A 26,301-nucleotide genomic window follows, 5' to 3' on the forward strand; every position below is an offset into this window, starting at 1 on the left:
TAGTCCCTGTGCCTGAAATCATTCACTTCCATGACTATACACTATTTAATCAGTATGTGTAATGAGTCGTATGTGCAAAAGCTCAGTATGCAAAAGACAGTAGGCAAGACATATCCAGATGGTGTACTACTTTGGATGATATTTTTTACTATGCATCGGATATACACTTCTATCTAACGACGGCACGGCAGCTGGGGAGATGCGAAAAAACTTTCTTTAAGTATAGATAATTCGTACCAATAAATGTATTCCTCGTGGTTAAATTGCACTTAAAATATACTATTTAATTCAGTCACAGTACACATGTGTACCTTAAATAGCTAATGATAACACTTTATCCATGACAGCTCAAGACTGTATGTTGTGTTTGCCCTGTCTTACAGAAGCTTTGCTGCTTCTATCATAGTATTTTTGCAGTACTTTATTGAACTGCCGCTAGCACGTTATCTGACTGCATAGACTTAATACACCTGACTAATTAGGAGAGATCTGGAAATACTGTCATTATTCAGAAGTTTACTCAGATTAATGTGCCAAAATAAGGATGGCAAGATTGCTTTAAAGCAAAAAAGTGTGATTCATGTACGCACACGGCGAACGAGTCAGCAAAAGCCAGAGATGAGACATCGCTACAAGTTCATTTATTGAAAATGAGGCAGCCAGCAGAAATATTCTATCTATTTACAATGAGGACTGGGAGGAAAAAGCAACACCGAGCATATAAAATGCTGCAGCTTTCCTCAGCCAAAAACGTCTCAGCGGCTACTTGTTTCAAAAATTAAAACCACATATCACCATTACTGTAAACCAATCATAAAACTCAATTCATTGCCTAAAAAATACATGAATTCCTACATGTTGTAGGAACTGACTCTAGGTGGAATGAAACTTTTGGAGGTTTTTTTGTCATTGTTTTAATTCCGGCACGTCATACCATCGAACGTTCGCTCCGCCTTATCGCTTCTAGTGTGTAACGGCTTTAACATTCATTTTCTGTTTTCTTCTAGCAGGAATTGAACTCGTTTATGACAGCAATGAAATGCAAATCTCACTCATTTCTATTAATATTTTTTTTAAATATGCAAATGCTAGATACTGTCTGGCAATAAAATGGATAATAAGTATAAGAGATGACCGAATAACATGTTAAAGTGTTACAATCTTTTTGGCATGACACATTCTTGCTCTAGAGAAGAGCCCTAGAAAAGCATTTGTACTGATTTTTCACCCCTCAAGAATATAATATTATTTATCAATAAAAGTATTTGTTAGTCAGCGATTTGAACTTAAAAACCATTTCATTGTGAAATCTTTATTTGTATGGTCATACAGTGATTAAATGTTCTTGTGTGGTATAAGAATACAATGAATACAGCTTTACAACAGATATAATTGTAGTTATCATATGTGACTGTATTGATTGTATTATCCATTATTTTTGTGTTCAATGTTTTGACAACACCATGAATGGATAACCACTCAATTTAGCTTTTTAATTTTCTATAAAAAACAAAATTCTATATAATCTTGTATTACGACAAAGTGTTCTCTTTTAAGGAAAGAGTTCACCTTTAAAGATAAAATTCTGTCATAATTTTCCCATCCAGTTGTCATTTTCAACCTGTGAGATTTTCTTTATTCTGCAAAACATTAAAGATGTAATTTGTTAATTTTTTTAAGAAGTGTAAATTGAATGTATGCATGAAAGGGTAGGACTGTCACGCTAACTGCAATTCTGTATTATATGCAAATATGTGATTTTGTTATCTTGAACATGCATGTATAATGAGTGACACATGAATTGGCTATGAAAATATGACTTAAGAAAGTTATATTCATAAATTATTCAAAAAGTAAAAATACTATTCGTATTTAGCTGAATCAAATATAAATGCATGATAAGTCCTGAGCACTCAAACTGAAACTGACATGACAGAAAGGCAATGTCTGCTTCTAAATACAGCTTTAAAGTTTGAAATGACTTTAATCAAAATGATCAAGGCAAAATACAATATTATTTATCATAAACTGGTTGGTATTAAGCATTTTCTTTCATAGAAATGCTTGTAGCCCACCTTGCTTTTTTATAGCTCTGTGTTATTCTGCATTTACCAATAAATAAATATATATATATATATATATATATATATATATATATATATTTGTAATTGGTCTTCTTTGTTAGTTAAACACCAAAATATGTTACACAATAACAGCCCAACAACAAATCTTAATTTTTTGGCATCAAATTCTGGATTAATGGCAGAAATATCGCAAACCGTGCTGGTGAGCCACTCAAAATCACTCCACAGGAAATCCCTTCACCTCGACAGCCCCATGAAAGGGTGTATGCTTGTGTACTTGTTGTGGTGTTTCATAGGTTGTTTTGTTATATGTTTAGTTGATGTATAGGTACAAAAAACTTCTAAAGAAAAGGTCAATAAAAAGAAAGGAAAAACAATTAAAAGATCAAAATAAATTTGGAAACCAAATACCGTTGGTCAAAGGGGACCAACGATTTTCTGTTACCGACATTTTTCTAAAGATCTTGTTTTGTGTTCTGCAGAAGAAAGAAAGTCATACAGGTTTTAAATGACAAGAGGGCTTTAATAAATAGGATTAACATTTTAAAGGTGAACTATCCCTTCAAGACCACAGACTGCAACCAAAAAGCACCCCAGCCAAATATTACTTTTCAAAACTTAAAATGCTTTATTACTCCAAAGATGGTCAATATGAGCCCATGCATGCGTGTAGCACAGAATTCTTTCTGATGTATTGACACAAGTGTTAGAAAAAAAAAATATTTGTCATTTTCTAACATAGCGTGTACAGAATGCTAAATAAAAGCTTACTACGCCACAACACAGTAAGGAGGATTTCTTAGTAAACATTTAGATTTTAGGACTCTTGCTTGCTTTCCTAGGTCTGACAGAGATCCACAGGGAATCACCGAGTTCTCTCTTGCAGTCGTGCAGATTCAGTGATTTCCCCTGCGGCTGTCTGCTCTCTGCACTCGCTCACTCACTGGGGCTGCTCTTCCTCTCCACTGAAAATGCAGCACTGAGACCCAGATGAGAGGTGTAGAGTGCTGCCTATCTATAACCACACACAGGCTACGGGACTGATAAGCACTCTGCAAGATCCGTTGAGAGAATTAAGACCACTTCAGTGAGGCTGAAATGGAGAGTACTACAGCATGAATAATAACTATGGGGAGCATAACCAACGTATTTTGGTATATTTCTGTCACGATCACATCTGACATTATTCAGTATTATATGGCATCAATTTGAGGCGAGAAGCATAAACTTGACTTAGTATTTATTGTACTGTAACTCCACCTTATTTCATTAAATCACAATATATTATAAATCCTTGCTCATTGAACCCCTGGGGGTCGGTAAAGGTAGTGCAGGTGGCATGTGAAGAAGATCTAAAACATAGAAAAATGTAAAAACGTGTTTAAGGCAAGGTTCAGCCAAAAATGAAAAATCTGCGATCATTTTCTCACGTTCTTGTCATTTCAAACCTGTATGACCTTCTTTCTTCTGCAGAAAATTAAATTAAGATATTTTGAAGAATGTTGGTAACCAAACAACAAGCGGTACCCATTCACTTCTATTGTATGGACACAAAACTAATGAACGTCAATAGCTACCGCCGTAGTTGGGGGGAATTTTCATTTTAGGTGAACTATCTCTTTAAACACTAACAAAAAACTATTAGATGATGTCTGTAATAAAAGTTGATAAAGAGACAAAAGAATGTTTTATAATGGGATCGGTTATGAAGTATAAAGCAGTTTTCTCTCATTCTGTGCTCTCTGTTATATCAGTGCTCTTTAATAAATTGCAAGTTCAAGAATCAAACTCTAGTCTATTGTATTTTTTCACCATCACAGGATGTCTTTCTCTATACGTCGATATGCAACTCAAATTCATTTTCAGCAGTTAATCTCACGGCTAGTTATTCTTTTCTTATTTGTTTTTTATTATGATCCCTTTCCACTAAATTGCATTTTTTTCAGCAACGCTTCACAAATTGTATTTCCTCTGCAAACAACCGAATTTTGTGCCCCTTTGCGAGCGTCTCGCCCACTGGGTGACGTGAAGGTACCCAGGTTATAAACCGCTCTATTCTGACTATCGAAGGGTCAGAGGTTAGTAAACACCAAGAATCTCACCTGTGGCCGTGGATGCCCCGAGACCAGACAGGTCAGCTCCAAGGTCTCCCCCTCTCGGATAGTATACACCCTCTCAGTGTAGCGTTCCTCCTCTATGTTGCATGCGTGACCGGAGTGGATAATCCGGACGTTTGGGGGAGCTGCGTTGAAGAAAAAAAAGCAAAGAGTTATATATCCAGATAATGTAAGGTCATATCGTCATACAGCAAGCCGCCGTGGAAAAAAATAAACCCATGCCCGGTGAGGCCGATGCTTTCAAGCAAATCAAATTCAAGGTGAGGCATTGTAATCATTCACATTGCTCCAACAGATGTAATTTGCACGGCACCGGTGACTCGCTCTGTTCGCTTGGAGAGATCTTAAGACTTGCATTTCCGACCCATTTTGCACACAAAAATACCCTCTTCTAAGCATTATCTTATATTACATCCCAATGATGTGTAGGCGACTGATGAGGAAGAGTGCCTATTATTGATTTCCCCTCTAAGCAGAAGAACTGAGCTGTGCTTCACTGCAGTGTGGCTGGTTGATGATGTTTCCTGCACTGATCTCCAATTACCGAGCATTTCAAGGATGCAATTTCTGCACCACGCTCACATATTCTCATTGAAGCTCTTTCGGGTTTTCTACTGTTTATTGCCGTTTTATAGTTCACACTTGGCAAAGGCTCCTTACGCATCAGCTTTACCGAGGTTACCGTGTAACAATGTAGGTATCAAAGTGGGGAAAATTTGCTAATGAATTGCGCCCTCTTATAGTTATATCTGCATGCGTTGTCTGCATTGTTTTAGTGGCAGTTCACTATGAATTATGCAAATCAGATAATGGCTGAAAACGCATCCAGAAATGTAGTTCTCAATGCAATTTGCACCGTGTAAATCTCATTCATGTGGGGCGGTTCTGAATGCTGGTTTACTGAATGCGGCAGACTGAAGCAGAATGTACATCGCTGTGATGCAGGCACCTGAATCAGGTTTGTAAAATATAGAAAGTGTGCTCAGGTACATTGCAAGTCTGGATATGTGATGATTATAACATTTGATCATGATTTGATATTGATGAATAGAAAATGCAGACAAAAATATCTTAAAGTTGCTTACTGGCTCCTTTCCTGGGTGAGCACAGTGTGATGTTAAAGGGATAGTTCAACCAAAAATAACAACTATTTCCTCATTTGCTCACCCTCATGCCGTCTGACTTTCTATCTTCTGTGAAACACAAAATAAAAAATTTTGAAGAACTTTGGGTATCAGTTAACGTTAAACTTCACTGACTTCCAGCGTATGGACACAAAACACTGAGATCAAAATATCTTCTTTTGTGTTCCAAAGAATGAAGTCATAAAGGTTTTGAACAACATGAGTGTGAATGAATGAATCTTTATAAATCATTCAATTAAATGGTATTTTTTGGTATTTATACAGTAAATAAATCCAGTAATATTGAAAAAAAAAACTTTACATATACAAAAGGCATCATTTAAATAAACACTACTTTGCATTACTTTAGGTATCGGGGAGAACTTATTTTTAGGCTATCCAACAATAATTCACTTCAGATCAGATTTGATATGAAGTTTCATTAACAAAGTTCGTGAGGAACACATCAGATAATCAAACGAATCTACCAAATCTCAAATCCCGGAGCATATCTTTTCATATCAAGTGTGAACTAGTGAAATTGTCTTTTGTTGAAAAAGACAGAGGCAAAATAGATATTACACCTGATTCTGCATAGTCAAGTGTAGGGTTAGGAATCAAATTCGATTCCAATTCTTTTTTTCTTAAATGTCGATTCCACTTAACGATTCCGACCGCACAGTCACATCATTTTCACGTCATCTTTCAAGACCTGAGTCACATGACCTGACACAGCCATCTGCGAGGACCTTCTGCTCGAATACTAAAAGTCAGTTCACACGATGGATCATGGAAGGCGCTCTAAAGAATGGCTGCATTTTGCGATATCACAAAAAGACAAAGCTAAGTGTATATATTGTGACGAACTATTTTGTTGCAAGACCAGCAATGGTGGCACCAGCAATATGGCAAAGCGTCTACGGTTGGTTCATCGTATCGTATTACAAGAATTACGACACATCAATGTTACGTCTTTTTTTTTGCACAATAAAAACATCTGGGTTATTGTATACTGCTACGGGAAACCGATAGTGGATTTCCGTTGTTAAATCATTGTACATATTTATTTAATACTGGTAGGAGAATTTGACAGGGTATTTTTGCATTATAAAATAATCCTCCCTGTTTATTTTGTCTTTGTGGTTTAGATTACATAAATTTATGCCCTGCGGTAGGAAAATCTGACAGGGTAGGACAATTCAACAGAACACCGGCACATGATGCTGCACGTGAGATCCCCTTCTCACACTTTATTAAGCTGTAAGTAATGGCACAAAATGTATATTTTAAATTCTGCTTGACATTTATTGCTTTTTCACGCCTTGGAATTGAAACTAAGAATCATTAGGAATCGGAATCGATGAGCAGAATCGAATTTGGAATCGGAATCGATACATTAGAAGCGATTCCCAACCCTAGTCAAGTGTACAAAATGCTCTCTAAAAAAATTAATAAATCACGTATTTCCTCCTGACAAAATGCAGCGTATAATCGTAAGGTTCAACGTGTAAACAATTGGTCAGAAGTAGGCACATAACTGTAATAGAGACTGCTATCATCTGAATTGAACACATCTCTCTTATCTAACACACTGCACACCCACTGTGTATTTGGGCAATGACAGGAAACACTCCCGAAAAGCCTTATGTTGCAAGGTCTCTGCTGGATGCTGAAACAGAAAGAAAAAAAAATAAACCAAAGTATTATCTTCCTGTGTGCCAGCTGTCTGCTCTGCGCTCTGGCCTAGTTTCACACCATCTATTTTTAGAATATCGGCATCTTTCTCACAACCCGCCCGCCATATGATACCATTTGTATGACGTCAAAAAATGGTGAAACAGACATCATTGAACTGGTTTCAAAAGGTTGTGCATGTGTGCTTCGGGTTATTATTGAATAATGATGCTGCTTTGGCGGTTTTACGTGTGGAGCTGCGACAGCTGGTCAATCCTCACAGATCGGGGACCACTCATATGGGAAGAAGAGGATTATTTTATCTATGCGAGTTACAAGACAACGTCATGAGGGAATTATATGAATGACATAAGCATTACAAAGAATCAAGCCAAACTACAAGTGAATATCATTGCTTCCCAATCTTTTAAGTATCAGAATAAAAATGATGATACATTTTTACCCGATCGATTCTATGAAATGGGTTTCTTTTCATTTTAAAATAAATTTTATTTGAGGCAATGAACTGCATTGTGTCGTCTTAAGCAGGTCGTTGGTTTATTCTAAATTTGTGACAGAGAAAACGTCCGCAGCTCCTCAAACAAGTGTTAACACAGGTCCGCACTGTCACCAGAAATGATTATTTCACGGTAAATATTCTTTAAAATCTCGTCTTGTTACTCCAAGTTACTCACTATAATGACATTAAATGGATAGATATCAGAAAAACGGATAAAAGGAGGCTCCAACAAACAAACGGTCCAAATGGATACACGTGGGTTTGATGGAAATTGCTTGCTGCATTTGCCTCTTGATCACATTACAAAATGTACATATCGCACATTATTACAGAAAAATTGTGGGAAATTAGCACCGCGGCATAGACAATCACGTTGTCTATGAATGGTTGTGCCTGTTACTGTAGCTCACAGCACGCAAATACTTTGTGCAGTTATTAGCGTGTTCTGTACAGTAATAAAAACAGGTCGCACAACACAATGTGCACTCACACAAATGCTCCCAAATATATTTTGAGGTTGCACATGTTAAATTTAGGGAGCATATGTGACCGTGTTTCCCGCATGTGCAGCATGTGTGTGATGTATTTATACAAAGTTTTGTGTTAATAATGCATGTATTTTTATAAATGTAAAATATATTTTTATATATAAAAATATTTAATATATCCTTTGGTAGGACAGTTTGCCTGTAAAACTGGCCCTAGAGCTTAACTTAACAGAACAGTTTTGCCACGGTCCCCAAGACATCAATTAGCTTCTAATCTATTAGCACTTCTTAATTCTGTCCGGTGGGTTAAAATGAAATGAGAACCTCCATACCGACCCATAGCATGTACAGCACTATACATTTACAACAATAAATTAACACTCCGATCTCGCACTGTCACGGTGTATAACGTAAGCGCTGTCTAGAGAACCTGAGATACATTCCACATATTCTACAAAATGAGGCTGAACTTTCAAGTTTAATTTCCTGGAATGATCTTAGTATCTCAGTAAGCAGTCCACGGGCATCATGTTGGGCTTTTCCTGCCCGGATCAATCAAACCGGCAGCTGTGTGATTGCTTCATCCACTCTGGAGGATGATTCAGGTTTGGGTCCGTATCACAGTCAACCATGTGTGGGAGCAGCTCTGTCTGGAAATTGAAGCGCTTTTGGATGTTCTCCCAATCAAGCATGCTTTGATTTCGACAGTAATATCTGCCCGTATTCCAGAAAAAAATAGCCTGCTCGGTGGCTTCCTCCTATAGTGTGAAACAAAGATTTATGATCACTGCCTGATACGATTAAGAAGCATTTCAGTCTGGCTGATTAAAGGTGGTCAATTCAAGTTAATTTCTGTTTCGCACCAAAAGCCAGCAAGTACAAGGCCAAGTTACTCACTATAATGACATTAAATGGATAGATATCAGAAAACCGAATAAAAGGAGGCTCCAACAAACAAACGGTCCAAATGGATACACGTGGGTTTGATGGAAATTGCTTGCTGCATTTGCCTCTTGATCACATTACAAAATGTACATATCGTACATTATTACAGAGCAAATTTAACGTTAAGAGACGCAGTTAATGGGAATAAACACAGCAATGAAGACGGGCTGATGGAAAGCCATTCTCATGCCGCCGTCGATAATAGTAACAGACGTCAAGGCAGAGATAAGCAGTCTGAGACTGTGGAGAAGACACATTTGTTTGTTTTGGGGTTGTAAAGTCTGCCTTCGGGTTTTGGATGGAAAAACAACAGAATATGTGGCACAGGTGCGATGAGCATTGATCAAACTGTCTAGTATGCCAATCACCCACCATAACTTCATGCCTTCTGCAAAATATGTTTTTTTATATTTAAACATAAATCAGTCAATTTACCTCTCTCAATTTATACAGTACATTGGGTTAGATGAAATGATCATAATGTTATGCGAGGACCCTAAATTAGTCTTGCAAGTCCAGATAAAACGTTATTTCCTGATAATACATTTATTGATTTATCCCAAAAAAATGTTGTGTTAATTCACAATTTGCCCCTGTCCATTCACCTTTTGGCATAGTCACGATCTCCACGTTTTGCTGGGTTTGCTAAGTGCAAGAGACTATAATACAAATAAATAACAAAACTAATCTGCCACATCTGGGAAAAGACAACAGGCATAGGATACTTACATTGTTGAAAAAACGAGGTGATTGTTTTTTGTCTCTTCATTGCCTTTATGTGGCAGTTATGCTGTCCATTTTTTTAATCCAGAAAAATCACCAGCTCAGTCATAGACAATGGCATTTGATCACTATGGTTACTGCTACTACAGGCACATTTGAGGCAGCTAACACCTCCTCATTTGACCTAGGGGTCAATCTTCCAAAAGTCTATAAGAAAAATGCATAGGCGTTTGGTCGAGGGAACCAGCGAGGCAGTTAATTCCGGGTTAGCCTACAAAAATACGCCATCTCTGATCCTTTTAATTGAAGCTACTCACAAAACAACCTTTGCGGTGACAAATAAAAGTCCAGTTAACGTGAATAAGTTATAACACTGCCATTTTACCACACTATCTCCCTTTGATTTTATTATAATCTGACCACTTAGTATTTTATTTACTATCGTAAATGGAAGTTAATGTGCTAGTCAATTCATAAAAATATTATTTTATTTTACTTTATTAAAAATTTTAGTTAAATTTATGTAGACCTGAAAACAAAAGAAAATGTACTGGTTTATGAACATAGTTAAGTACATTATACACTATTTTAACAGATTTAGTCTATTTTCTGTATGGTTCATAGTATCCACTGTAGGATTTTTATATAGTTTTTAGTGAATAGTATAGTTTACTAAAAAGTCCTCGTTTTTACATCCGTATTTTGAATCATTTCTGAGAGAAATGGAATTTCGAATGAGAAAAATAGTGTGGCTTTCGTCTTTCTCTGCGATTTGATTGGATGTATAAAAACAACCGCTGCATTTTGAAATTGAAGTGGCAGCAGGCCAAGCTGTCCAGCATACAAAATCTACAGTACATTTACATTTATGCACTTAGCAGACGCTTCTATCCAAACTTGGCTAAACATGTCTCTCTAATATTTTCAATTTACACTGTGATACCAAGCTCAACCTCTAGATGTCAATGTCCCATACGGCTTCTTTAAATGCGAAAAAAGTTCAAAAATTCAACTAATAGTTTTTTATTCAATTATAAAAAATATTAAATTATTAAATATGAATATATAATAAAAATAAATATATGTAAATATTTTTTAAATACATATATGTTTATAAATACATATATGTTTATAAATACAAAATTGATATGGGCATTACATAGATGTATCATGTAAACACAAACTTTTATTCTGGAATGCGATTAATTGTTTGACAGCCCTAAATCTAGAATCTTTAAAGTAGCCAGCCTTTGCTGAAAAATGTATGAAATATTTGTGAGAAACTTGAAGTTCAATGTAACACCTGAATACATACAGTAAATTATAAATAAACATCATAACTTGCAAAGACAATGTTTTGGATTGACATGAAAGAGTTTTCTTTGCAAGTTATGATGCTTAATCGTTTTTTACAAGCTATTTAAAATTAATTTAAAATAATCCAGCTAACAGAATTACTGCAAACAAGAGTTTGAGGGCAGATGGTAAGATTACAGAAGATCAGAATCACTGATCTTTTTTGTTAGGTGTATTTTTTACTTGTATTGGTTTTTAGCACACCATGGTAAATTAAAATTGCCACAAAAAATATCAGCAGGCATTTCTTATAAAAATGTATCTAATGAAGACCATGGAACCAGAAAGTATAAGTACTTATTAAAAATGTCAATTTGAAATGCCAAATAAAGTCGGGGTGCAGCATTACATCATAACCCCTCTGTTCCAAAAGGCCTGGTAACATTAATCCTTTTATTACAGCACAGCTCCCTTTTGCTCAATCACTCTAATCAGACACAGACAGAGGAGGATAATAACCCAATCGTGTGGAGTGAGCCACTGGCCAACCGATTATCACTTTGATACACATGGTACGACAACTGCTGTTGCGCCACTGGTTTCCAGCCACGCGGATTAACCCCCAGCCAACCTGGCAACACATTTGTTTTCACGATGTACAGCCTGTGGCCACATAAAGAGTAAAATGCATTTGTCTTTCATATACTGATAATCTCAGGAAAATTCTGAGACATTATTAAATTGACCTGTCCCCCTACTGGGTTCAGGTTATTTCATATGAGCCGGGGGACGCAAAAGACCGTCCAGATCTTGGGTGTATCGTTTGACGTGCACTCATTTTATCGACTAATAAAGGAAACAAGGCCCTGTGTGGGCCTGCCGGGCCGGGGGCTGATGGAATTTCCTTGCTTCTTCAATTGCAGAGCAGCTCGATTGAATAAGCGCTGCAAAACGACTCATTACTTTTCATTAGCCTGGCACTTATTCTATAAGGCCTATATACGCATTCACATTCTGGTTGACGGTGCTATTTTAAACATCCGATTATTTCTAATGGTTATTAATAATCACACGTGATGCATAGTTAATGGAGGGGCTACAAGCTCAGACCCTACAATTAAGGCACCACCCAGGGCAATGAAGCTAAATTCATGATTATTACACCTAGTACCATCCGTTGTTCAGAAAGGAAGAACAAAGATAATTAATATAACTAGTGCCATATCGCACAAGGCCTCTAGACACGGACTTGGAGCATCCCAATTATTTATACGTATTATAAGCAATTTGGCATAAAAAACAAAATATGTTTTGGTAGGCTAACATTTTACTAATATAAAATAGAAGCTTGTGCATGCCAACAGATGGTGAAGGCCAGGGCCAATCCGTCCGTGGATAAAATTTCAGGCCAAGGATGAATCAGGACAGGGCAATACTGTGCTTACTCTACACCGTTGTTTCTTCGACTTTAGCAAAAAGAACACACAGCTAAACTGGCAATGACAGCAAAGCCGTAGCCTTACCTTAAATCCAATTTAGCTGACTCTGAACTCAACACAACCTTTTTGCTTCAAGATAATAAAGTAATGCTTGGGAATTCAACTCAAAATGTATGATGCTAAGACTGATAATTTTGTTATTTTACCTGCTGTTATAATGCATAATATAATGTTATAATCAAGGTTGAGTCGGTTCAATTTATCCATTATTAACGTTTATAATGTTGACATATTCAACAACTTTATAAAAATCTTGATGTATTCACGAGTACTATGAGTGGTACTTTTTTGAATGAATAACAATTTGTGATGCCATCTGGGAAACCCCGTCGGATATCACGCTGGGACGTTTTCAGTCATTTTTTATTTTTATTGAAAGTCACTTTTTGGTCAAAATTAGTTTTTCATTAAAATATTATTCTATAACCTCATGTCTATCATCTCTGAAAATATTGTGTCAAAATGTACTTTCGTTGCTGAAAAATACAGATTTACAATGGCTATAGCTGATGTTTAAGGACATATCGGCGGAGCTGCAAAAAACCCTTCCCCTCTTAACACTACAAAGACGGTTCACCTATCAAAGTAAACCACATAACATAAAGGATGAAGGTGTATCAATGCACAAACTACGGCATGCAAAGTTTTTCTATAGGCCTAAAATGTTTCTGTGAGATGGGGGAGCTCACCGTCTGGAGCACCGGGAGTTTATCGGCGGTCTGCTGCTCATGTGAGCCACCTCCGGGCCTTTGCCCATGATAAACAATGTAAAACTTGCTTCACTACTTACTAGTTGTTGTCCGTAATGTTTGTTATTTTACAAATGTAAAGTGACTTTTACTTGTGATACTTGACTGTTGTGCTTTTATTTTCATCACCTAAGTTTAAACCTGTTTTTCTCCAAATTTAGCTCAGCTGACTTCTGATAGCCATAACATTTGTTACATTACCAATTATAATACACTGGACCCTCTTTATCCTAATTCAAAGGCTTGTTTCAGTGTTCTCACTGCAGGAAAGTTCCCGTTGATTGGCTGCATTTTCATGAAAAGATGATGTGAATGATGCAGAATGTCTAGTCTGCCGAGTTATGCCCTTTAGACAAACAGCTCCAGCTTCAGCCTTCAATGCTCATATACCACTGCGTGAGCTCCGAGTCAACTGCTATGAACACAATACAGTAGGTCACAGTCACCCTTTAACGCTGCAAGTATGTAATCTGAAAGAAGTCTGAATTGCATTTTGTGAAGAAATAAAATACCAATAACAATACTCCATCCATCTCTCCGCTAAACCCACTTGGGTCCTCTGGGTTGCAGGAGGGCTGGAGCAAATTCCAGCATTTGGGTCATAGGGAGGTGACACTCTGACAGATGGCCAGTTAGTACCAAAAATGTATAATACTAATCAATAGCAACCTACAATATGCTGGCTAATGAAGTACAATTAATGCATATTAACACTGTTTCATTGTTTTGACAGCAACATTTCTTTACTTAACACTTATTAACATTATTAACAACAGGAGTCGGCCAGTTCATTTAAAATTATAGTACAAAATGGACTGTTCCCAACATTATTTAAAGGTCAAAATAACATTCCAGAATCCAGATGTCAATTTTCAGAAATATTCTTTTACGAGAATTCTTATTATTTTTCTTATATCGATTACCATTTAGATTTATTAATCTATTAATTGATTAATCATTTACACCACAACACACAGAAATCTTTAAACATCAAGTCCACATTAAAGCAATGGCAGTAAAAGTACTTGATGTACACTATTCCCATTCTTGTACTTAAAACCAAAATGTGCCCACAAAGTGGATTTAAATGTGAAACATTTACCGTTTAATACCTTACAACATTAACAATGGTGAAGAACCACTAAAAAATCAGCAAACAATTCACTTCAACTTAACAACTTCAACAAATAAAAAATCGAAGACTTCAGCTCCAAACTAGGATAAACAACACACAATTACCAACAACAAACAGAGCTAGTGAGCAAGGAACAGAGATACGAACACATCTCACTTTGTTACATCTCACGTAGTTAATATTCATTAATTGTTATATCATTTTCTATCTGTTAACCTTTATATTCCCTCAACAGCGCCCCCACCAGCCCGCCATAGGAACTTTCACAACTGAAAAAATACAGGGCTTTCAAACAGTTCACAAAATGGAACAAATGATTATATATTTTGCTATGTGTAGAACCAACAACAAAAAACTAAAACGTAAAGAGAAACAATAAAATGCATGTGCATTTGACCTGTTCCTTGTAGTGACCCCTCGTGCGAATCACATGAGACTATTTTTCTTCTCTGCTTCTCTGAAAATGAGCAGAAAGGCTTAAAGACACACAGTTCAGTATGCAGAAACCTTTGTTTAGTCTGGGGACTCAGTTTGTTGACTTTAGTCTGCTTAGTGGCTTTCATCTGACAAGTCTGGTTTGTTTGGCTATTGAAATAGTAATGAGGTAGATCTGGATTCACATCAGCTCAGTGGGTGACCTTTCAGCCAACCACTGACAAACTTGGTTTGCGTCATATGTTGCATTTTCTAACAAGGATTAAGCATTTTTAATATTTCTGCTTCCTTTGATCTATTGCACTTAAACTGGAACGATCCTGGTAATAAAGAAGATGTTACATCCATTTCAAGCTTTCACACTTGCCATGTATTTCAAGGCTAGTAGTTAAGGGTGCTCTGCTTGATCGGTGATCTCTATAAGGATCAAATGAGACAAAATGTGTAGACCGTAGGTATGAGGTAGAGGTCTTAAGGAAGGAGACCATTTAATATGGTCAGCCGGGTCCAGATCGCGTCCCAAATGTATTTCTTCGGTCTGTTTAACATTGTTTGTAATACCAGAGTTTATCAGAGAACAACTCCACGATCAGAGAGCACTGTGCGTGTGTTTAGTCAAAATTAGGACGAGAGTTTGGAAATAAGGGACAAACATGAGCATCCTCAGCCATTAGGAGCAAAACTCCGCCGCAGAATTACTGCAAGCAGTCTGTGATCAGGGATGCCTTCATGAGAAAAGCGTGTCTTCTCTTTTTCCCTCATGTTTATGATATGAATGAACCGTCTTGTTATGTCTAAAGATTTTGGTCAGACTCGGCTCAGAGATGATAGCATACAAGTTCTGCTAATGTCAGCGGTCATGGATGGCACTAAACAAGCAATCATTATTGTAGTTCAATAAGCCAAAGTTTTATTTATTTGACAACAACCAAACGTGCAAAGTGGCTGTCATTCGTCACCCTGGCAGGACTTTTGAAGCTGGAATAATAACTGGAATTACACATGTTACACAAGAGAAAGGAATGAAACAAAGGAGGATTGAATTGTAGTCAGGAAAATAGAAGGCCACTTACAGTAGTAAAGAGAAATTTTTTTTATTTTCGCAACTTGTTTACGGACTGAATTTGCTGTGGAATATGTGCCGAGTGGGTGGAGTTAGGTCCAGCCGGGTTCGGGTCCAGTTCTCAAATAATATTGAGGTCCGCGTCAGGTTCAGGTACTAAATTTAAGATTTGGAGTCCGAGTCCGACCTTAAAATTATAAGATGGGTCGGACCTTCATAGCAAATTCACAGGTCTCTTCGAGTTCGGGTCCACAAATAACTGCGTGAAGACCTCTAGTATGAGTTCTGGAACGCTCAGCTAAGTCACTCACTCAGCTGTCGGTTCCCTGTCATTCCTCTTTGATAAACTGATACACATACACACTGCAGATAAATTTGGTTTCCAAGAGTGATTACTGCATTATACTTTCAAATTAAGCCCAGAGAAATGCAGATTCAGTGACAACAGCATTACCAAAACTGTAGGCAGTGTGTACGGAGCCAAACTCATTAACTTTGTGTTCATGACGTATCTAAACGACCATCAGGGGTTTTCATCTGTATGCGAGGTGCTAGAAAAGAAGTCTTTCTTTTCACAAATTTGACACGGGGCTAATGCCGCTCTCACTAACCCTTCCATAAAGTGACAGTGTTGCAAGATCTTCAAATAAAAAGCAAAGAAAGACAAGCCCGAAATAAACCTTAATAATTCTAATCATTTCAAAAATCTCTTCTATCGGCAACTGACCTTTTTTAACACCTAAAATGTCGAGCTTTATAATCTAAGTCCAAACAACAAACATAAAAGTGGTTAAAAATAAATGAACATGGGAACACTGCAAAAGACAAAACACAGCGCATCTGTCAGAGGTACATTGATGTTTAATTGATGGACGAAGCCAATCTCTGAAAAATAACAGATACCTAGCGGGTTATATTCTTACAGCTGTGATATGACAAAACATTACTATGGTTACTAGTGTGTCAATCATCTCAATGGGGTTGTCGTTTCCTGAAAGTTTTGCAGTTTGTACGTGTTTTTTTATTCTGTTGTTTTTTCATAATTGTTAAACAACAAAGCTGGGTTTTACTCTGTTCCTATGGCTGCTATCATTTACTTTTGTCAATTTATGATTCCTTTCCATCTCTTAATTAATTAGGTAATGTAAGGGTGGGCAGAATGACCAAAAATCTATTTCACGTAATGAGTCATTTTTTCACGGTAAAGATATATTTCACAGTAAAAATCTCTCGTGAAAATTCTATATACCTCATTTTACTTAGATTGATTTACTTTAAGTAAATGAAACGATTTTAAAATGTACTAAAGATAGCAGATTAAGTTCTGATAATTAGACTTATTTATATATATTTATCTTTTGGCTATATCATATGTATACAGTAGGAAGATAGACAACATGTATAACAAAATGAAGTATGAATATGCACAATCAATGACATTTAATTCCACGGTAACGGAATATTCCGTCATACACCCAGCCCTTATAATTGTTCCTTAAAAGAGGTAAATAAATAATTCCACATGATGAATAGAAGGCTGTGATTGGTAATCGGGGATCGTATCGGCCAATACTGGTTCTAAAGATTGGTAATCGGCCCCTCAAAATACTGACCGGAGCACCCTTACTACCCGTGGTAATGTATGTGCTTATTTTTCTACTCTGAAGTACCTTATGTCTTTAATACTGAACAAATAGCCAATGAAGAGATAAAGTAATATGTATAGTTTTTGCAATCTTAAAATATCTTAAAATCTTTAATCATATCCTTGAAAATTATCTTCTACTGTACGTTAAAAATAACTTAAGTAATTTGTTGTTTTTGCCTAACCATGTCAACCTGGCAACGTTTGCTCAACTACAATCTGAAATGTTCCGAAAGTCCTAGTCTATGTTTTTGCAAATCCATTTGATAACACAAACTGCACATGAATCACGTATTCATTATTATTATTTCTGGCAATATTTCTGGTCGGTTTTAAAAATGGCAGAACATGACAGCGCATCCTAATTCACAAAGCACTGCTCACGCAGAGAGAAAAGGCTGTAAAATAAAGACATAGACCATGATTCATCTCTACTATGAAAAAACTTTGTAATTGTCACAACATAACTCTATCACTTCAACCTGATTTATGAATACCGTGTGTTTATATGTGCGCATGCAATCAAGTATAGCCGTCAAATGTGACAAATGTAGAAAAATAAAATTTATCTTTGATCAGCTCAGCACGTCTCTCCCAGTTGGAGCTCAGTTTGCAGAATGCAACGCATATCCGTAAGCTTCACATTTCAATCACATCTCGTATTTCACGCCTCCAATCTCAGCATTCCACTTTACCAATATAAGCCCACTACTTCTGGGGCATGGCAAGAACGCCTCCAAATGCTAAACAACCGGCGTGATTTCCTCCCGCTGCACTGAGACAAATGCATTGATTTCTCATCAGCGGTATCAAAGGCACCTCGAAACGCAGAGTCTGGGCCTGTTTGAACACAACACCTGATCATGGGGGGGCAGTAATGAAATTTGGGAAAGCTGCTTATGGCTTACAGAGAAGCTTATCCATTGATGCCGCATGCTGTCCGCATGAAAAGTGATGATTAGATTATGGTTTGCATTCAGTGCTAGAGAGATTGAAAAAAGTAGGCTTGCAAAAACATGTCATCCCTGAAATAATGGCCTGATGTAATTGTATTCCATGTATGCACAAAGCACGTTCTGGTGAGGCGCCATATGCTGTTGTCATTTAGTCTTTCCCACAGAGCTATGGGAGCTAAACCCAATTTTGTATAGGGGGGTCTGGGGGCATGCACTCCCGTAAAAGAAATCTGAGCATATTTTCAAGGTAAATGCTGCAATCTGGTGCATTTTAAGAGCAAAATGATGTGACTCAGTCTATAAAGAATGCAATTGTAGTATTGAATCATTGGCTCCATAGATATAAATGGTGATAATGGGGCACACCACATGGTAAAATGGGAGTTCACAAATATTCAAAACATGTAGAGCATGAGCCAAGAGCCATCAAAAAAGTTTAACAGTTGAACAAAATGTTTTATTAACATACGTTAATCGCATATATTACAATCGCATATATGTTTTTGTATTTGTAGTATATTAGAATGACTTATAGTACATTAACATTATGAAAATAGTTAAGTTAGAACCAGTAATAATAACATATTAAACAATGAATTAATTATTACTTTTTCTATTACTGAAAATCCCAAATATATATTACCAAAATGTATCTGATACGAGTCATTTTATGTCATGACAAGAACAATTTTCATTCATGAGCACGATCAGAGCTATAGTGGAAAGGGTTAAGCGAAGTGCTTTTAGCGATAAACAAGGATATTAGAGGAGATAGCGCCGAAAGATCATCATTATAAATGTCATGGGTGCGCGTGATGTATACAGCTCCGTTATGTAGATGCGCTGCTCATTTTAATCAACAGAAAATTGTGTTTGTCAAATGTCCCTAATGCAGACTCCTATTTTAGCTGGAAATAATCTGGAAGCTGAACATAATGATGCAAACGCATAATGCTATCTGTTTGCTCTGTCGTACACTGATAAAATCATGTTTTAATCGTGGACAACTGCGGTGAACACTGAAGCATTAGTTAGATTTTACCTCCCTCAAACAATGTTGTATTCTGTATGGCTCGGTGATGTCTCAAATCCTGCCAGTTCGCGCGTCTGAGATTTAACCGCGAAAGCTTAAGCAGTATAGAGCGAGCATGCATTCCTTCTAGCTGTGAACGATGGCACAACAACGAAACAACGGTGCAGCATTCAGCGCTATAATTTTTTTTTATTATTAAAACAAAATTGGCTTGTTTTAAGACTGTGGCGGAACAAAATCGATTATGGTGCCCCGCCATAGTCTCATCAAGGAATGGGAAACACTGTGTCATTCCAATCGCAGCTGTTGTCAGTGCGGTTTGTGGTTTCAGGATTATGTAGCATGATCAATAAGTGGCCTTTGAGGACTATTAATGCAGTTTGAGTACATTTTAAATATAAATGTTCACTCTTATCGGTTGGGGATTTACACATTAGACATATGAGATTCCTTGTAGTCGCTAATGGGAAAAATATAGGCTTAATTTACACATGATTGAAAATGTGAAATTAGTTTGCATATACAACTTGAAATCAATATCGGAATATTGGTGTGAGCAGTGGTTGCCGGGGCACTTTTCAAAGTTTCCTTAAGGGGTAGAAATGGTTATTGGCAGGAATGTGATTGGGTTGAGACAGATAATGTACATGTCCTTGATATCTGACTTTCTTGCACATTGCCTGATGTCAGGTCTGCCCCAACACCTGGCCCGGCATCCTCCAAGCAGCCTTAAATCGAACTTAAAAGCTCTGGCTGCTCAGGCACATGTGTGGGTGGTCCGCAGAGAGCTATGGACAAAGATAAGCTTAAGGTGAGATTTGTCAATTGCCATTTCTCACTCTCTCCCCCTCCTACACACTCATTAGATCCCATCTACTGTATGTGCCTGTACATTCCTAAAAATAGAGGTTCTGAAATGGCTCTTTGCCAGTTTGTACGGTTCAATCAAGAACATGTAACATACATGGAAGCTTCTCCTTGCACAAAAGCAGGGCTCTACAGTAACATAATTAAAACATTTAGGTGCACAGTCCAACTTTTAGGAGCACACAATTGAAGTTTCCCAAAAAAATAAACATTCATTTGGCACCGTATAACATGTACAAAGTATGGGAAAGCATGATAAACTAAGCTTATTGGTTATTATTGATTACACCAAGGGGGCTGTTGAATGCTTCATTGTGAGTGGCTGGCGACTGGTGAACATTCTAAGAGTGTGCATTATTTTTCAGGAAGCGCACAACTATAAAGTAGTTATAGATCTGTCAACCACATTACAGTTTCATATCACTGCGGCAAGTTTAACTAAATAACGTTATTATACTGTAACCTGTTTTCCACCACAGAATACTGATCGAACAAAAACAGAAACACCCAGGGAATCATTCAAACAAATAAACGAATAACTAATTAATAATATTTGATTTGTGATTTACAAATGATGAAATCAAATTGCACATTAGTCTCGTTTGAACTTTGTGTCTTGCCTCTGTTACAGCCAGCTCTCAAACATCAAAGATCAGACGCAGCCAATTCTCAACCAAAAGTGGTGTAACTTTGTTTTGAAAAGTGGTGGGGACAAAGACGACAAAAACAATACTTGAATAAATTGTTTCTGTAATAACTTGTTGGGAATATTTATATAGCCATTGGCTATTCCGCTTTTGACTCCAGCTCTCATGGTTCCCAAACTGTCATTTGGGGAAGGTCACATGGCTGTTGCTGTGCATTACACTTAAAAACTGTTTATTCCTATGATTAAAATGTCCCTTGTTTGTTGGTTTACATTTTAGTGTGCTTATACTTCATGCACAAGCAGCGAGCGTGGATGATGCATGCATTTCATACTGGCCGCATTTCTGGAGTCGAGTGTGACCAACTGGAAATGGTGAGAAAGCAGCACATCATGCGTTTTCCACGTGTTTTAGATGTTAATAGCCCCTCAACAAAAACACACCTTCTGCAAATATTTCTTATTTTTTTCCGAAAAGTGGTGGAGACATGTCCCCTCCAAACGACACCTGATGAAACACTCATGCACAGCCAGACTTACATCACCTCAGAACCGAAAGTAAAAAGCGGAGCACTAAATGGCCCGTAAACGTATTCTCCTTTCTCATAACGGGAAACGCAGCTCAGTTGACTAGCATGAAAAGATCCGATTGCAGTGCATACTGTCACATAATATACATGGAGGCACATTTGTGAAATCTTTTCATTTGATTGTATTTAAATGAGTTATGAGTTTAGATCGGGTCAGTCACACCAATGTATCTTAATATCTTTTCATGGTCGCAGTGTAGAGCCCTGAAAAGGTTCATTGTGGTGGAAAAAAGAATGTTATTTTAAGAATTAGATTCTTTAGAATCCAAGTAATTTCTGCAAAAACCTTCTAGGCAACTTGATTTTTTCGGTTATATATCTTCACAGACGAATGGTCCAAATAACACTTGAATGAAATGTTTCATATTATCTTTGAAAAGGTTTTGATCTGAAGGTGTATGCTTAAATATCTCAAATTAGTTAATTAGTTTACATTCTTTTTAGTTACCCATTTTTTATTGTTCTGTGTTGTCCATTTTTTACTATACAATAGTAATATATTTGTCCACATAAAAATACTGTAGTACACAAGAGTATTTACTAGGCCTGTGGTAAGCTGCGGTAAAATTCCTGGATAATATAGTGTTTAACTATAGTAAAGTAAATGACAGTTTACAACAAGAATACAAAAATTTGCTAATACTACACAACACTACAGTATTTTTTACAGTATTTGCTGATGTCCTCATACGGTGAGAAACATACAGTACAAATCTATGAGCGTCATGTGTGTAGCACGATAAACTATGAAACACATTCACTCATACACGCAGAACCGGCAGATAACAGATTTAAATATCAGGATTCCTGGTCCGCATCACAGAAGTCATGGGGCTCTAGATATAGGCTATATGAACTCAACGCAGCCGAGAAACGAGTTCCATAACCAGGTAAATTATAGACTACAACTAAGTAAATTAGCGGTGCGCCATCGATTAATGTCACACACCAACAAGCACAAGGACAAACACACTTGTTGGTTATTATTATTGACAAACAAGCTGCTTTTTCTAATGCACTTGCAAAACTGAATCACATGCATGCTACCACTGGTAACTTTCAGTTCTTCACACAGACAAATTTACATGTCGCACAGCCCTGCTGAAAAACAGTTATTTTTTGTCATCAACTCATTGTCTGCCATGCCCCTAACTTACTTATTTGTTTTCAAATACGTCACACATGGACACATCCGAGGCAGACACGTGATTTATTTTTGGACATTAAGCACAGCCATCTAGCAGAAAATCAATAAGGAGTGATTCGAAAGCATACAGAGCTCTCTGCTCTCGCGGTGCTTCAATGTCATACACCAATGGGTCTGTGCAGCGCTGAATGATGTCGTAACACTCCTCTTGTTTTAGATGATGGACAAGATCATGTTCTTCGCAATTTCGTTGAAAAGGATGTCTTCAAGATCAATCGCGATTTAAGATCGTCAGATCGCCGACCCTTAACAAAAATATAACTGTGGAAACTAGAAATTGTATTTAATAATAAGACTTTGGATGACTTTGAGTGAATAATGAAAAAGAGCAGCCAATAAGAGCACAGAACTACTGAAATATTATTTAAAGAGCATCTCGGGGTATAACCCCAAGAAGCTGCTTGATAAAATGCCAAGAGAACATTTCTGCTAATTCTAGTCAAAAGGTAACAACACTGAAGACGCTAAAATAAAACAAGTTTGTTAAGTACTGTAGTTACAACATACTTTTTCGATGGGAGTGTTCTAAAACTTTGACTAGTACGGTATATGGGTCTGGATATGCCAACAGTGCTAGGATTAAGCTGTTGATTTAAGATGCTGAGAAATTCAAAACAACACACTTTTTAGCATGATGCATGGTACAGATTCTTAGGTGCGCAGAATACACCTCTGTTCCCATATGTATCTTAGTAAAAGCTGAAGTGATAGTGGTCCTTCCTGCAGCTTTTGGCTTTCACTTTGATCAGCTCCAGTGGTCCCTGATTACAACATCATCAGTCTCCTGAGATCTCCATTACTGCGGGAACGTGGCAGTGCACACAGATGCCGCCCGCCAGGACATCCAGATGATGGGTCGACATGACATTTATGTGCAAATGCTATTTTTATCCTGTTCATTACTTGTAAATTTTGCATGTAAATGTTGCGTCAGACCTGCATCGACCACAGTGCAGTGAAAGCATTATTGCGTCGAGTGTCGCATGTAAGCGTACGGCATACACATACACAATCTTATGCCAGCCAGCAAATCACACACGCTGTGATGGTTGCATAAAAAACCAAGACTATTTTAAGCATTTCAAATAATAGCAGAAAGGTAATACTGTAACCATGGTTTTCATTTTTCCATGTGAATGAACACAGGGGGGATACCTGTTGAGTCTCTAATGTAATATTTAAAGCTGTTTCCATATAATGCTATGAACACAAAGAACCCCAATCGTATATACTAAACGAATCCCAAAGAAAAACACAAGATAACAGTTGCATAGTGTTATTTAAACCTTATTTTGCATTCACATCGGGCCAAATTCTAATCAGTGTCAAACTTATATGGCTTCTCTGAAACTGCTCCTATTTCAAGTGTTGAATACAACAAAAAAAATAGAATTTCAAAATCAAGCAAAGCACTTGTATGACAGCACAGTACAGTACAGTAGGAATATTTCTGATATTTCCACAAGCATAAAGAACCTTGAAACAGCAGACAGCACACCACTGAATTAGCCTACACCATTCATCTTAATGACAAAAAGGCCACTGGAGACCTGAAGAAGAGGAAACTAAAACAGAGAATAAACTAGTCATGCACACACAGTGAAATATTTCATTGATAATACAAAATGGTTCGTAACAATTTCCAAACCAAGTTGTGCAAATATTAAGCCAATTTCTGTTAAAGGAATGTGGGAAAACAATGCACAGTCGCTGCTTGATAATGAGATAAATAATAAATTATTCTGGACTATACTGAGAACCCGATTATTTAACATGATGTCTTTTGAAACAACAATCAAAAAAAATCTTACTTGAATTCAACTGAAAAACAAGGGAAAATTATTGTAAGTCCTTGCAAAATGGAATTCCGCCCAATAATCGTTTGACCTCGATTAGTTTGTTTTTGGATAGTTGGAAGCCAAAATTGACAACTACGATTAATTATGATTCATTGCACAGCCCCACAGTATCCCTAGAGATAAAGAAGACAGTTAAGTTGGTTCAACTATTTGTTTTCAATTGACAGTCATGTGACATTACTCAGTTAATTGAGCAAACTCCATTGGATACCCTCCTATGGTTGTATGGTAGTCTACAATTAATGTTGGCCTAGAAAGGTCATGTGCTGCCAGAACGAGTACAAACGTTTCAAGAAAGAATCTGGTATTTACAGGACAAAGGTAAACCCCTTCATTTTCTTCCTCCAAGGTCGTTGAGTCTTTCTCCAAGCAATTCAATTTGTTCAAATTGAAGTCGTTCTCTTTTTTTAACTTTGCCCTCCGGAGTAATGAAGCAGATAAAATGGAAAGGCAGAAAGCATGAGTCTGGAGATTTGGGAATGCCATTAGATTGTTGTCCGACAACATTCCGTCCTAAAACTACATCTAAGTACTTTCATTAGAGTGCTGCTTAATGTAATAGTGCCATAAACTACACAAAAGTTAAAAGTGTCAATTAGATCGTCTCTAAAACGGCTCCTCGTGCCAAATTGGGCATGATGAGAGGAACTAATAGCGTGGCTATTCAACTCCGGGTCTGGAGGACCACGGTCCAGATTTTAGCTCCAACCAGAGCAACCATGATCAGAGGCTCTGGATATTTCTCAGTTGTGTTTCATTTAAGTTTCAACTTAGTCCTAGAGGTTTCTACTAAAACAAAAAAAACTAAAAAACGTGACGCTTGTTAAAATACACGAATAGTAGGGATGTAACAATTAGTGCGTTTACATGCACAAAATAAACAAATCAGCTTATAAAAAAAAAATTCAGGTGTTTACATGCATATCAAAAAAACGTGTTAACATGGAAATTTGAGACTTGAGTCAGGTTTCCCGCATGCACTGACGTCACCATATATACATTTTCTATGTTAGGCCTGGAAGGCTATCATTTCTAATTTTGCTATTGCGATAACACGATATCAATAATATTTAATACATCCCGAATGAAGAGTATGTAGGTGTAAAATGAATGGAGATTGTGGAGGTAAAACTATCTGGATTTGGGTCAGTTCGATGAGAAATATTTGAGTTCACATTATAATTTGCAATAATATTGACTTTAAGTTGCAGGTTTAGCAAATCTGAACCAGTTTATGACATTAATGAGATATTTTCTGAAAGCTTTGTCAGGTTGCAGGAGGTTATTCATTCGATCATATTGATTTCAAGGAGAAACAATTTAAATATTAAGGAGATCTCATTTGTGAATTATCTTATGGGTTCTTTCTAAGAGTATCAGGCAGAGTAGAGTGTGGAAGTAAGAACTTGAGGAAAACAAGATGGGAAGGAAGAGACAATTTAGGAAAAGAACATTTCTCTGAGAAGTCTTTAGGCACTCTTCACTTCCGATTTATTTGCCTGGTAATTATACTGTGCGATCTGTTTTTGTTTTCTTGTGTATTTCTTGGGTGGTCGGGAGAACTCTGTGTCACTACATCAGTGCTATGCAAAGACGGATACACAGTGTGGTTCGGAGAACTGGGTGTAAAATTGAAGCAACAGTGC

The 26,301-nt window shown here is 37.0% G+C and overlaps 1 protein-coding gene across 1 annotated transcript in view; it reads right to left on the reverse strand.

Moving 5' to 3' along the window:
* The window catches only part of mdga2a (MAM domain containing glycosylphosphatidylinositol anchor 2a), a 132,169-nt gene that overhangs the window by 94,620 nt on the left and 11,248 nt on the right, over positions 1 to 26,301 (reverse strand). Inside the window, exon 2 of the mRNA XM_079459242.1 lies at positions 4,187 to 4,326. Within this exon, the coding sequence (XP_079315368.1) occupies positions 4,187 to 4,326 (140 nt within the window). The remainder of the gene's footprint in view (positions 1 to 4,186; positions 4,327 to 26,301) is intronic.

This window comes from Barbatula barbatula (genome assembly GCF_947034865.1).
Source record: "Barbatula barbatula genome assembly, chromosome: 6".
In the NCBI taxonomy this organism is placed as follows: Eukaryota; Metazoa; Chordata; class Actinopteri; order Cypriniformes; family Nemacheilidae; genus Barbatula; species Barbatula barbatula.